The sequence below is a fragment of the Centroberyx gerrardi genome, chromosome 12 (genome assembly GCF_048128805.1).
Source record: "Centroberyx gerrardi isolate f3 chromosome 12, fCenGer3.hap1.cur.20231027, whole genome shotgun sequence".
NCBI lineage: Eukaryota > Metazoa > Chordata > Actinopteri > Beryciformes > Berycidae > Centroberyx > Centroberyx gerrardi.
In genome coordinates this window covers 21,704,055-21,718,538 of record NC_136008.1, presented here as the reverse complement: position 1 = coordinate 21,718,538, position 14,484 = coordinate 21,704,055, and the positions used below count along the sequence as shown (strand labels likewise).

Genomic DNA, 14,484 nt, shown 5'->3' with positions numbered 1-14,484 from the left:
CCACTTTGGAAACCATACTGGTTTTTTTTTCTTTCCTTCTTCCAATGTGTGAATGTACATATACGTATATACTGTATGTATTTGTTTGTACTGTTTTCCTTGTTTAAGTTTTGCTTTTATATGAACCACATTGAGTTTTCCCTGTGTAGGAAATGTTCTATATGAATAAAATTTTACTTAGCCTACTTTACTTACATCAGTTATTGACCAACAAGTGGGCGGGGCCGTCCTGTCTGTCTGGGGTCCCGTAGTGAGCAAGGTGTTTTTCAGTCACCTTTACTGAATTATTCCTCCAGTCTTGCAACATTGTCGTCTCTGAATAAAGGCATGTCGAAATGCGTCGCTGCGTGTCTGTAGGTGAACTTTGGCTCTGACCCAGATGCGGTTGGAAAGTTTCTTTGAGGACACACTGCGCAGAGAAACTTGTTGAAAGGACCGTCTGCTGCTCTGCTGTCGAGTGACACTGTTCATTTTGCACAAACATCGCGGCTTTTAAAGTATATTTTATTTCAAACGGACGCTCGGTCCTCCACAGCAGGAATCCATGGCGGAGCCGAGCAGGATCCTGATTAAAGGCGGTAAAGTTGTGAATGAGGACTGCTCCGTGATCAGCGACGTCTACATTGAAGATGGGAAAATTATTGAAGTTGGATTAAATCTTCAGATCCCGGCAGGAGTGCGAGTCATTGATGCCACCGATAAACTGGTGATACCGGGCGGCATTGACACCCACACCCACATGGAGCTGGCGTTCATGGGCACCAAGGCAGTGGACGACTTTCATATCGGGACTAAGGTGAAAATATAAAGGAAGATGGGAGAGAGATGTTCCTGCTGGGAAATTAAAAGACCGACCTCTAGGTGCGTCAAGCCAGACAGAGACAGACAGAAAAGCACCGGAATTTAGGCGATTTCGCCATCAAAATAAAAGTGCAGGATTTGATTGATAGGCTATAGGCAAAGCTACTGAAGGGCGATACGATTGCCAATATTTTGCTGATATTCAATACCTTTGAATTTGGTCATTCTATGGTTAAAGGTTCCAAAAAAGTAGAAGTAGGCTATTTAATGTGTCTCCCCCGGAATGTTCTTCTTGTGGGAAAGCCTCTGAAACAGCATTTAGACCATGGGATAGGCTACTAAATCTCTCTATTGAAACTAATCATCATCATCATCATCATGCACACATGTGAAATCCAATCAAAATGTTGCATTAAATCAGTTTAGATTGAGGTTTTCCTATAGACAACCAGTGTGGTAATGATCAATTGTATGATAAATATGTAATTAATCAGAATGTATCACATTCATCATATCAGAGTTGGACAACACTGCTGGCTAATATCTAAAATTTTATCTAAACATTCAGTGCAATTATTATATTTAAGATGGAGTGATACTAAAAATGTTATAGTATATTGTGGTGCATGGCACCAAATTGATAATTTAGTTTGTGTGTAGTCCTATAGCTTATTGGTGGTTGTTTGCCTGAAGGTGCTCACTGACTGGGGGTCATAATAGCTGACCCACCTTTTTATTTACCACTACATCACTACCTACAATGTATCAGTGCATGCTGGCTTTCAATAAACTACACATAATTAAACCAGGCCTGGTCTCGGAACAAACATTTTGATTTGAGCCTAGAATTAGATTCTTTTAAATTTGTTAACCAGAATCTAGAATTAAACAAGCATCAAGATAATGTCAGTAAACGCATGTTAGGTCAATAATGAGACTTAGCCTAAGTTTGCCCTTTTTTGCCTTTGACAGTAACAGGTTCAATAGCCTACGCGTTGTCTTCACTTTGGTTGTTCCTAGGCGACTCAAAACCGTTGCATTTTCATCAGTGTTTTATTTTGGAGGTTTTGACCGGAAACATTATTTTTCATTCTGTCTGATTTGACACAGGTAAAATAGCGGCAGGTCGGCTTTCAGGGTTTGGCAAGTCAAGTTTAGGGTCATTTTGTGAAATGTCACAACAAGACTCAACTGTGTTCCAGGATTTCGTCGTTTGCTCGTGACAGTTGTAGGGCTACATGTGCATGTGTGTTGAGGTGTGGAAAAAAAACACTTTCAGCCAAACAAAATCTACAGAAAACTTCAGTCGTGGCGTTTGACGGCTTCAAACGAGTTTGAACTTGGAAACACTTTTAACTTGTTCCTTTTTTTCCGACGGTTACCATATTACGTGAAGGCAGCATATATATCCATGATAAAGTGGCGTTCTTTATTGTATGAGGAGAACGTCACGTCATTTCATTAAAATATCTGTCAGAATAATTGTTTACTTGTTCAAAGGTACATAGTTTACCTGGGAAAACATCACTTAAGATCGTTTATGAATCATTATGAGCCACTCTTAAATGTTGCAATATCTCATAATGTCACTTGGAATATGTGCCCATGAAGGCAGTTTAAAACGTTAAGGAGTGTGGAGTAATAGGCTGTAACTGCAAGCCTGGGCTTGCAATGTGTGTGAATGAATTTCCTCATAGGTTTCATTGCCCACTCCCTATAGTAGGCTATAAATGTATAATTATCTACTAAATCATATCAGCAAACATATTCTCATATGGGGTTTCTTGGGACCATGGAGTGGTGTGGATCCACAGTATGAAAAAGTTGGGGAGCCCGTGTGACACCTCTTGACTTCTGACCTTATCAACAATTCCTCAAACCTTCTATAGATGATGGACAGCGGTAGCCTGCACTTCTTGGTGGTTTCCGTCCCAAGGAAATCACCACATTATTATCAGTTATTATCAGAATCAGCCCAGATTATATTGTCTTTGAGCAATCCATCCAACACTGCTGACTGATAAAGGTGCCGCACAGAAAAACAAAAGGTTACTACAATATGTTTAGCTACGTGAAAAACAGCAATTACACATATCACAGGAATTGTTTGAATGCATGCAATGCTATTATCTTAACTGTTTTATCAGTTAAGTATTTGTCCCTCTGTCATTTAGCTGTGATCCACGTCCCTCCTTATCATCTGAACTTTGACATGTCCTCTCACCTACTCAATACATTCTATCCACTCTATTTTTCTTTGTATATTGCTTTTGCAGCTGAAATAACCTAATTTCCCCACAGGGATCAATAAAGTTTAATCTTATCATCTTATATTATCACTGACAGAAGGTGATTAGACATAATGCCAATGCTTTATACAAGAACTGTGTTACTAAGCACAATCTTTGCATTTGGCCTAGAACAAGCTCCAATTAATTATTTGCATTATCATTATCAACATTAAGTGATGCTAATGTAGCTGTTAGTCTTTCCTGTAAGCTTTTGCAGACAATAATTATCCTAAAGAAATCAATGATCTCTAGAGTTGATTTGATCATTATTTGCAGCACTTTTACCCCCTGGTGTTGTAGCCTTCACAAGTTAATGTACAACTCCCATCCGTGTGTGTGTGTGTGTGTGTGTGTGTGTGTGTGTGTCTATCTCCAGGCTGCTCTGGCAGGAGGGACCACAATGATCCTGGACTTTGTCATCCCCCAAAAGGGCACGTCTCTCCTGGAGGCGTACGACCGCTGGCGTAACACCGCTGACCCCAAGGTCTGCTGCGACTACTCGCTGCATGTGGCCGTCACTTGGTGGAGCGAGAAGGTGAACAAGCAGATCATCATCAACACATGATAGCAGGAACTTGACAAAATGTTCAATTTAAGTAGATTTGAAATCCATTGCAAATAAAGCAGAAGGAAGGAACGACACAGAACTTACACATAATGTGAAAAACAACAGAACTCCAAAACAGGGATTTGGATCATGTTGCAGCCACATATTTCCTCTTTCTCAGAGATTTAGGAAGACATGATCAAGTTGTTAAGAGCTCTTTCTTCATGTAATTCTCCACTCTTTGCAAGTAATTCCGCTCATCCTTCTCTTTCCAGGTGAAGAAAGAGATGGAGACGTTGACCAAAGAGAAAGGAGTCAACTCCTTCAAGATGTTCATGGCCTATAAGGACGTGTTCATGCTGCAGGACCATGAGCTTTACGCTGCCTTCTCCCAGTGTAAGGAGATCGGAGCTATAGCTCAGGTGCATGCTGAGAACGGAGACCTTATTGCAGAGGTTGGTGTGAGTGAACGTACTAACCCATTTCCTCTCTAAAACCTTGACTTCAGCTGTCAGCTAGTGTGAATTAATGGACTCTGATAGCTGGGAATGAGTCGATCGTATGTAGAAGCTGACATTATAATTTTATCTCCAGTTCTATGCATGCACCGTGATTTCCACTATTAGTGTAAGCCACTGACATATTGTTTCTGCATAAGCGCTTTTTCTTACAATGCAAACTTATTAGTGTCAAGGAGTGTAAATAATAGCCCAGCAAGCAGCACTTTTTCACAGTCAACTGTGCAGTGTTGGTCTAGTAAGGAGGGGTTTGATCTCTCATTTTCCATTCCAGTATGATTAATTGGTATATAACTTGAAGCTGGTGTCCACTCTTCTCAGCATGAAGAGCGACACCAAACTGATCTGTGATGCTCAAATCAGAACAAAATCAATCTCAATCAGTCAATCAATCAATCTTAACACTGACTGTATACTGTCCCACACACAGACACATCCCTGCTGCTTTCCCTTGTATCAGGAGAGAGTCTGGTTATGGCCCAGTAAGGTCATTCATGAGGTTGCAGTCTCCCTGTGTGTAAACACACCACAGCCCAGGATCAATTATGGTGAATGTTTAAACCTGATGGCGGCTGAGTCAAAGCAAGTCAAGCTGGTCAACATAGCCTCCATGGAAGGGGCGAGGCGAGGGCATTTCCCTCTGCAGTGGTTTAACGTTTGGTTTGGAAAGAGTTCCCTTTTCACATTAAGTATTAAAATTCCTCTCCTCTCGTAGAAGTTGAAGAATTTTTTTGTAATATGGGAAGTCCTTTTCATGCTGAAGGTATACTCAACAAAGGTCTTGAGTTAAAAAAAAATGCAAATGCAGGAATGCAAAAAGTCCGTCAGTCAGAGCAAAGGCAACATACTCTCCTCTCAGCTCAAACTCATTTCTTAATGTAGCAACATGTAGTCTTAGGAAGTGACCTTTGACCTACAGAGGAATGTTCATTCATTAAGAAGTTGGTGTTGGTAGTCACCAACCTGCTAAATGTTATGTTGTTGTAAAATTAAGAGCATTTCAGTATGTGAATATGTGAACATCCATAATCAAGTTTTATATATTGATGTGGGGTTTTTTTATGGAGACAAAAATATTTTTCAATTTTGCAACTCATCATGTTTGGGATGCTGTCAGAATGAGTGAATGAATCTATATAATATTCATTCATTATAATTAATAATCAAGTAATTACATTTTGTAGTCTTTATTGTTCCATCCTGTTTTAAATTAAATCGTTGTGTCTCTTTTGAGGTTATCCTAAATGCAATAGAAGAATAAAGAGTATAACAGTACAATTCTGAGAAAATTCCTATTTTCAATATTTGTACATTTAAAAACATGAATCTACATGAAGGGACAGGTTGTCTTGGTGTGGGTGTGTTTCTGCATGTTCCCTGCTGGTTCACTGACACTGTCTATTTTAGTAGTGAGGGCAGTGTAAGGGAAGGCAATGTGAACAGATACCAAAAGCAGCTTTTGCTCTGTCCAATGTCTGCTGCATAAAATCTCAGACATAAAGAATTTAGAATTGTATTTGTCATTAAAAAAAATGATCTGTTATAATTTGTTTGTGTTTTCCAATAAATGTACTTTCCTTTTTTAATCTCTTTCATTTATATTTTTTTTAAAGTCATGGCGACAATTCACCACTAGGGAGTAGCAAATGCTAAAAAAGCAAAATTCATGTGGCTCTCTTGTGGCAGGGAACATGCAATAATGAACTACTGAGAAGTCGACTAAGGGTCCGCCAGACTGACTGGACATTATCTGTGAAAATGTTTTGTAGCGCTGCTCTGACTCTTTGATTGATATTCTCACTTGTTCTTTGCATTCTTTGTTCTTTTTTGCTTCTGCCCCAGTAAGGGGGCAAGAGATAGGATTATGCTTATGCTTTTACAAAATTGTTCCTTCTCTGCTCAGACAGAAATGTTACTGTTCTTTTCTTCTTTCTCCTATAACCTTTATCCCCCCCGCCCCTCCCCGCTGGGACTCGACAGGGGGCTAAGAAGATGCTGTCCATGGGCATCACGGGGCCAGAGGGCCACGAGCTGTGCCGGCCGGAGGAGGTGGAGGCCGAGGCCACCCAGCGAGCCGTCACCATCGCCCACGCCGTCAACTGCCCGCTCTATGTGGTCCACGTCATGAGCAAGTCTGCCGCCAAGGTGGTGTCCAACGCACGCAGAGACGGTGAGTGGGCCTGCTGCCACCTGCTGTTCGGATGGGGCGAGGATGGGGAATGATGGGTTTGTGCGTGTGAGTGTGTGTGTATCTGTTTCGGTGGATGTGTGCGGTAGGATTCAGCCTATATGGGTTTACGGGTACCGGTTTTGTGTAGATATTCTATATCTTTAAGTATTCAATGTTTCCCCCTGAATTGTATTCTTGTCAGGATGGAAAAGCCCCTGAAACCGCACTGAGACCATCGTGGGACACTAAAACTGTCCATTGAATCTCATGATAATGAAAATCTTTCAAGTCTGTCAAATCTGTCAAGAGGCAGGTTTCACGGTTTTGTAGACTGACACCGCTGAAGCTGTTGAGTTAAAAAAAAAAAAAGGAAAAACCTCCATTCTCCATATTAGAGGTGTGTAGCACTGACTGGCTGATATCTGAGTTATAATAAAAGCCAATATCCACCTGCTAGATCAGCAAACTGATATATCAGTCTAACCCTAGTGTGTGTGTGTGTGTGTGTGTGTAAGGCATAGTGTGTAATGGATAATGAGATGCATTTACTAAACATAGCCCTCACTTTATTCCATTCTAAACAAACTTAATTCAGCTAAAGATGTTTTTTCCCTCCCTCTACAGGGCGTGTGGTGTTCGGGGAGCCCATTGCAGCCGGGCTGGGCACCGACGGTACTCACTACTGGCACAAAGACTGGGCCCACGCTGCCCGCTTCGTCATGGGTCCTCCCCTCAGACCGGACCCCAGCACCCCAGGGTACCTCATGGACCTGCTGGCCAAGTACGTGGAGCTGATAGAGATATAAAGAGATTTAGACAGATGATTCTGTTATACTGTATTTCACTTAAGAGCCTGTTTTCAGGAGAGAGAGTTAAAATGGTAATCTGTGAGATTCTTGTATTTTTTCCACCATTGCTGTGGTGTTTCTGCACTGCACTTCCCAGAGATCACCTGTCAATCCAACAGTGTGTCCAGTACTGTGACGTCTTGTTCCTTGGATTTGGCTATCACTGCTCATGCTAACTACACAGTTTTTCTTTTATTCCAAACAAACTGCTGTTGCTGCTGCTAGAAACATAAAACGCAGAGGATTTATCACAGTACTTCCAGACAGCGAGAGTTTAGATAAGCGAATGTAAAAAAAAATGGCTATAGGTTGAATCATTATTATCAATTGCCAATGTTGAGTAGCAAAATAAGGATTTATTTATATTAAAATGTCCCACCTGTTCATTCACATTGCCCTGCTGCTTCTGAAAGGCATATTACTTGTGAAAAAGTTCCAAAATAAAGACAAAGTTTTTATGTTTTTAAGCAGTGGGTTTTTGTGACAGTATAGAGGGGAGAGAGACAGGAATGAGAGTTGTGAGAAATGTTGGCTGGGATTTAAACACATGGTTTGCTTACTAACTGAGTCTCGGGGATGACGCAATATGTTATGACGTTAATATTCTTTCTTCTTTTTTTGTTCTTATTTATTCCATCCACACCATCACTCATTCATTTGTGCATAATGTATCCATTATTCGTCCGATCTGTTCTGCTAGTGATGATCTCAGTGTGACGGGGACGGACAACTGCACCTTCTCTGTATGCCAGAAGGCTCTTGGCAAGGACGACTTCACCAAGATCCCCAACGGAGTGAACGGTGTGGAGGACAGGATGTCTGTCATCTGGGAGAAGGGGGTGGTACGTCCTGCTGATATGTCTATTTTACATGCCACTGTTCAACATGGAGAAGTGAGTTTGTAAGAGATGATTATGAACTGCAGCACCTACTGTTAACAGCAGTGATGCAGTGTCATTTAGTTATTTCCAGTGATGTTGAATAAAAAGGATAATCGATGATTATCATACGGCAAACAAAACTAATATAAATTACAACTGATTTAATTTAACCATTTTTTCATTTAACTTACATCAGTTCGATACTTCTTATTATGATGTAGACTATTAATTTTTTATCATGAAGTTTTATGTCAGCCTAAAAAAGTGGGTAAACTATTCTACAAATAAAAGTTGGGTAAAATGAGTTTAGGTGTGTTTACCCTCCACTACAACCCTAGTTATTTCACTTTAGTGTAAAGAATTATTTTACTTTTACTTTATTTTACTTATTTGCCATTGCTGAATTAGAAGTACAGGACATTTGTGATCTCTATTTTTCTGTGATATAGACTGGAAAGGCAATAAGTTGTCTATTAGTGAGTTTTCAGAGACCCGGGTGCTGCAGAGTGCAGTCATGGCGTTTTCCTCCCTTTGTTGTGAGCTGGGTATTTCAGCCCAGCAACCCCAAGGCCACTGGAAAGATTTACTATGTGCAGCGGTGCTTACAAATCACACGTTATATGATATTTTGGCAGAAAGGAGTTGCTTGCTGCACAGTTAAGCATTGACCTTTCGTCTGCTAATTCTGTACAGTGTTGTCATTCACTGTGGCCCCGTGTTGAAACTCGGTGCTTTGTGCGTTTCCTCTCCTCAGCATAGTGGCAAAATGGACGAAAATCGATTTGTAGCTGTCACCAGCAGCAACGCAGCAAAAATCTTCAACTTCTACCCCCAGAAAGGCCGTATCGCCAAGGACTCTGATGCTGATGTGGTTATATGGGACCCCAAGTTGACAAGGTGAGAGCCCGACTCTGGCCGCTTCAGCACTGTGGGAGAAAGCCATCGGAATATAGAAAAAAATACAGATAGCGAGTGTGTGTGTGTTTGCTGTATTCATTAGTGCAGTGCAGACGCATTTTCATATCTCTGTACCAGTGAACACATTCTGAATTTACGCATCAAACAGTGACTCACTTTCTAAAATAGCTCCTCCTCTCTCAGCATTGACATTTCCACCACGACTGTCAGCGTCTTCAACTGCAGATGGTGCTGCTGAAACACTGAGCAGACTCGAAAGCGTGTCTTCAGGGTGTGAGGCTTTTGGCTGAATAAGATAAGCTCTTAAAGTTTCAGAGTCCGGCATGTAGGCTATTGTGAGTGACTAAAAGAGAAAGAGGTACATCTTTTATCTTGTGCCACCTTAATACACACCAAGCTGATTCTGTCGACGCTCCGTCCACCAGTCAGGGTGTATCATCACTTATCTACAGCTGCAAATTAAAGCAGAACAGAATTTCCATATGAATCACATTCACAAGAATTTGTAAAAATGAGTGTTGAAATGAGCAATCTCTCTATACGTGTGCGGTTATTTGCAGGAAGGATTTTAACATACTTACATAAGCTAGGACGTTATGTGCACAGCATCGCAGCGGGACAATGCTGACGGGTCACGGTGACGTTCCCCAGAATGACGAATGTTTCACGTGGAGTTAAACCTGTTTTCATTGTACGGAACACAACGTGAAGAGGCTATTCTCAGTTCAGAACAGCTTGTGTATAAAATTGATCATATCATTGTTTCTTTGTTTTCTTATTTCAGTGAAATCCCAGCTATAGAACCTATTTCCACACACACACACACACACACACACACACATAGACATACGTTCTGTCCTGAGGCAGCGGTGTACATCCGGCAGTCTCTGTGAAGCAGCGAGGACAGTTTGCATTCCAGTAGCTAGTGTACTATAGCAAACCCAGGCTTACGTAAGCCAGAGTGGCACTGCGCTGCTCTCTTTACTGTAGAATCTGGGCTAAGCCCCTCCAGGCAAGTCACTAACGGCTGATGTGAACTAGGGGAGGGAACATATTACACCCCAGTGTAATTTGCTGTAAATGAAATCACTGGTAACACTGGAGAAGCCTGTGCTGAGACCTTGTGAATTATTACTGCGGCTGTGGAATAGTTATTGTATCCCCCTCAAGCCTGTTATCCTTGATGGCTCAAATCACAGCTAATTCAATTCAGAGTAAAGTTTCCAGCACTGCAGGACTCTGTGTTGTTTGTGTGGATTCTGTCTGCTCTGTGTGTGCATGTCTGCTGATGTTATAATGTCTTTCAAGCTCGAGAGCACCTCGTGTTTGATTGTTGTAGCCGTGAATTCATCTGTGAAACTGCGTAATTAATTGCCCTTAGAGTAACTGTCGCTTCATAACATCCGGAGGCCGCGGGCTACAAGCGGTTACGTAACCAGAAAGCCCAGGAAGCTCTCCGTCCCTGACCTTCTGTCTCATAATTGGGCAACTTGAATAATGAGGAAACATCTTTTTTTTTTTTTTTGTCAGTCTGAAATTCACATGGTGTCTGGCTTTACAAACCAACAGGAAATCAGCATGTGTGAATGGGGAGAAGAGGGCTGAAGAACACGAGATCCAATACGTTTCATGGAATCGGTTGCATCAGACTTGCTTTATTGTTTCTTGCTGATTTACGCTTTTCACTCAGCTATCATTTAATCTAACACATCAGCAATCTGTGATGATGATGTACTTTTTTTGGTGTACCTGCCTTGTCAACTTCTACTTCAGTTAGTGATTTCCTACATTTCCCAGAATGCCTTTCGACAACCCCCAGAGACCTTGTGTACATTTGGCCAGTTATCCACAAGAATAAGAAAAATACACCACCAAGCAGCAAAATGGGCACAGTAATGCAAAATACAATACAATTTTTTTTTTTTTTTTTTTGAAGAATTGAAGGGTTTTTTAGGTTGGATTTTTCCTTTTAAGATTAAAGGTTTACCTTCTATCAACTAGACAAAGCATTTGTTTGGATGAATCATGCAAGGCTTGTCTGTCATGCGTCTCTTCATTTAAACTGATTCATATTCAGCACCCCACTGCAGCCCCAGGCACACAGCGTTGTTATATCAGGACACTGGCTGAGCTGCAGTATTATCTTGTCGTGCTCATGCAGCACCCTTCCGATAGATGCCACAATAATGCAATAAGCAACACTGAAAATGTTTAGGCGCCATTTTATTGACTGAAAGAAGCTCAGGCTATGTGCTCTGTAAGCGTTCTAGACAAGAGTGCATCACATGAGCAAAGCTGTAAATAATGGATCGTTTTGCTTGCTGCTGTAAGTGACTTGCAATAACTGGATGCTGCGTGTGAGTACATCTTGCCCCGATTCCATCAGTTTCAGACAAGAATGCAATGAGGTTTCACAGCAAGTTTTTCAGCTTTATTTCACATCAGCGTTCAGGAAGATTAGCATACGGTGCATCTGGTCCAGGCGGTGACAATTGTAAAGGTGGGGTACTTTCTATAACTTTTATCTGTCTGTGTGTCTGGGTAGGACGATATCAGCCAAGACCCACCACCAGGCCGTGGACTACAACATCTTCGAGGGCATGGAGTGCCACGGCGTCCCGGTGGTCACCATCTCCAGAGGCAGAGTGGTGTATGAGGACGGCCGGCTAGAGGCCAGGCCAGGACACGGCAGGTTCATCCACCGACAGCCCTTCTCCCACTTCGTTTATAAACGGGTCCAGCAGAGAGAGCAGGTCAGTCCACTCCAGTGTTACGATACAATACGATATGATAGAACTTGTTATGCGTCTTCCTGTTGTAAAAAAGACACACACATCATACATGTTGGGCTCATTTCTCCACAAAAGTAATACATTATTTCTTTACTCGCAGCTCATTCAAAATCTTCTAACTTGATGATTTTTTTGATTGGTAAATAATGTTATTACTGAAATTGAAATAGTCGCTACACTATTCATTACTGGGAAAGTAATAATTTTACTGTACCCAGCACTGGCCTCCTTATTGTTAGTTCAGTACAGTGATTAACATCCCATACTCCAAGTCTGAAGAGAGTTGGGGTCGAGCCTAATCACCTGATAAGGCTTATTAATATTTTTCAGAAACTGAGTATCACAAAGGAAAAGCAAAACACACAAGAAGACCGCTTAGCCATAAAGCACCTTGTCAGATGGCTGATTGAAATTCAGATCTATTCAGTTCAATTTAAAGAGAGGTAAACAAAGGTCACTCGACGTTTCTTTTAAACACTTTGGATTTGGTCTGCAGGTGGGGAAACCTACAGCTGTGATCAGAAAGCCCTATGAAGGAAAAGTCATACCTGTCTGAACAACCGACCCGGAACATACAAGGCCGTTGCGTCTCCAGCTGCGTATCTGCAGTACATCCAGTACCACAGCTTAATGTGCTATAAAAACTCAATGCTCTCTCACTGATGTATACGCTCTGCTCTGAGTGGTTTCTACTGTCTCAACTTTTGTCGGTTTTGCCAAAGTACCCATTTGTCCGAGTCATACATTATGCAGTCATTTGAATCAATGTGTGCAATAAAGATTGGGGGGCAGGGGTCAACTCTGATCAACAGTCAGGTCAATGCTCTGTTGCCAGATAATACATTTGCTATATTTGCCCAATTCTTTAGGGCGTTATGTCATATTTCCAAGTCAGCTCTGCTCAACACACAGGTCAATAGGACCCACTCTGTTGCCAAAAATTATATTTGCTCTATTCATACATTATGCAATTCTGTAATTCACTGTAAGAAATAAAGATAAGCTTTATGTCTAATTTCCTGTCCAAATGATAATGGGGTGATGAAGAAAGATGATCTTTTAGTACTAATGTGTTGTCTATACTATTGTGTTAATTGTGTTGCAAAATAATAACAAAAATACCTCTACCTTTAGTTGTGAATGTGACTGATTTTTCTTTTTTGTGACCAGTCTTTTATTTTTATCCTCATTTTTCCATCATTTTTGTTGACACAGACAATGTGACTCATTTTTCTCACTCCTTTGATTAAAGGATCATTAAAATGCGGCACCATGCGTGAAGCTATTAAGATTTATGTTGCTGACCCAGATAGTGACTCTGCCTGTATTTGCATATTCAATGTTAAGATCACACATTATCATATTCACTCCATCTATGCCCATGTATGGGCGGTATTCATTCCTTACTATGGTAAAAAAGGTCCAGCAGTGCTGTCACCAAGCATCATGTGGCAGCTTCCTATTGGGCTGGCATGCTGGCGTGGTTTAATGCCGCAGGGCCGCTTGAGACATAATGTGAGTTTATCAGGTTGCCACACGGGTCAGTGGCAGCGTGTGACTCACAGAAGGCCCACTCATCCCTGAGCTTTACCACTCTTCCTTCCTCTTGTCTCTGATAGTGTAGGGGATGGTGTGTGTGTGTGTGTGTGTGTGTGGGGCCACCGGACTGTTGAGTCAGGACTGGGTATTTCCTAAAATGGTAATTTGGAATGTGCCATAAATTATGAAATGGGTTCAAATCAACCTCCTTTAGTTCAAAACCGGAGTTCAAAAAGAGGACAATCACGCCGAAGCAAAACCAGCACACTGGGTGGAAAATTGTTGTGGAGGAATTAAAATAAGAGCAAGTATCAACAAAAACAGAAAATTATCACACTGACAGGAAATGCATCAAACAATGCCACCTGGTAAAAAAAAATGCATACATTACATTTTTTTCTTGTTAAATCTTTATTTAACAAAAATTGAAATAGAGCGTCCATGTTTCATCACAATATCTCCTGACTGTCAGACTCTTTGTCAGCATTCAATGAAGGATATGTCAGAGCCAACTAGTATCACAGTGCTGGATGAGGAGATAGTAACACCTGTAAGTGACTCTAATGGAGAGTGGCAATGCATTGCTGCATAGTGGAAGGAGGAGAGTGCTGTTCTCTGTACATGTAGGGGACTGGGATCTGTCTTGGATTATGTAAGCAAAACTGTCTCTGTGCTGCGATGGGGAGCATCAGGCATGGAGGTGCAATGCAGAACTCTGCCTCTGTAGCCCTGATCCTTACCTCACACAAATACGTATAGTGGGTAAAAATGATAGAATGCACTACTCCCATTTTCCATCATTTTAAACAGTTATATGTAAACTGGAACAGGCACAAGCAGTTTATCTCATAGAAGAATGGGTCTACAATTTTTGGGTGTTGCCCCTGTTCGTTTTTATTTGTTATGTTTTGGATTATTCAAATGGTTTTGGGTAGGAATCATCATAGAAAATTGACCTCTGTCCAAACAAAGAGTTATATAATGAACATGATGTGTAACGCCTTTGACAATGAAAATTAAATTTCATGTTGCCAAATGTTCATTGAAGCTAAAATGAATTGTATTACAAGCTGTTGATTTTATGGTTCGTAATTGGTTAGCTATTATGAATGTGAGACCGTTCCCCATATAAGCCATTTTCCTATGCCATGGTTAACATTACTGTTAATTGGCAGAGTG

General features: G+C 41.2%; 1 protein-coding gene across 1 annotated transcript; it reads left to right on the top strand.

Moving 5' to 3' along the window:
* The first annotated feature begins 311 nt into the window (after positions 1–311).
* dpys (dihydropyrimidinase) lies at positions 312–14,273 on the top strand. Its single transcript, XM_071902373.2, has 9 exons — positions 312–796; positions 3,469–3,627; positions 3,915–4,094; positions 6,138–6,327; positions 6,952–7,108; positions 7,876–8,017; positions 8,811–8,953; positions 11,520–11,727; positions 12,263–14,273. The coding sequence occupies exons 1-9, from the start codon at positions 545–547 to the stop codon at positions 12,320–12,322; spliced, it is 1,491 nt and encodes a 496-aa protein (XP_071758474.1). The 5' UTR covers positions 312–544; the 3' UTR covers positions 12,323–14,273.
* Positions 14,274–14,484: the final 211 nt, after the last annotated feature.

Excerpts from the sequence above, each read along its gene's own strand:
- dpys (XM_071902373.2), top strand. The coding sequence starts at position 545 with ATGGCGGAGCCGAGCAGGATCCTGATTAAAGGCGGTAAAGTTGTGAAT. Across the intron at positions 797-3,468 it reads ACTTTCATATCGGGACTAAG|GCTGCTCTGGCAGGAGGGAC; the intron begins GTGAAAATATAA and ends GTCTATCTCCAG. Across the intron at positions 4,095-6,137 it reads ACGGAGACCTTATTGCAGAG|GGGGCTAAGAAGATGCTGTC; the intron begins GTTGGTGTGAGT and ends GGGACTCGACAG.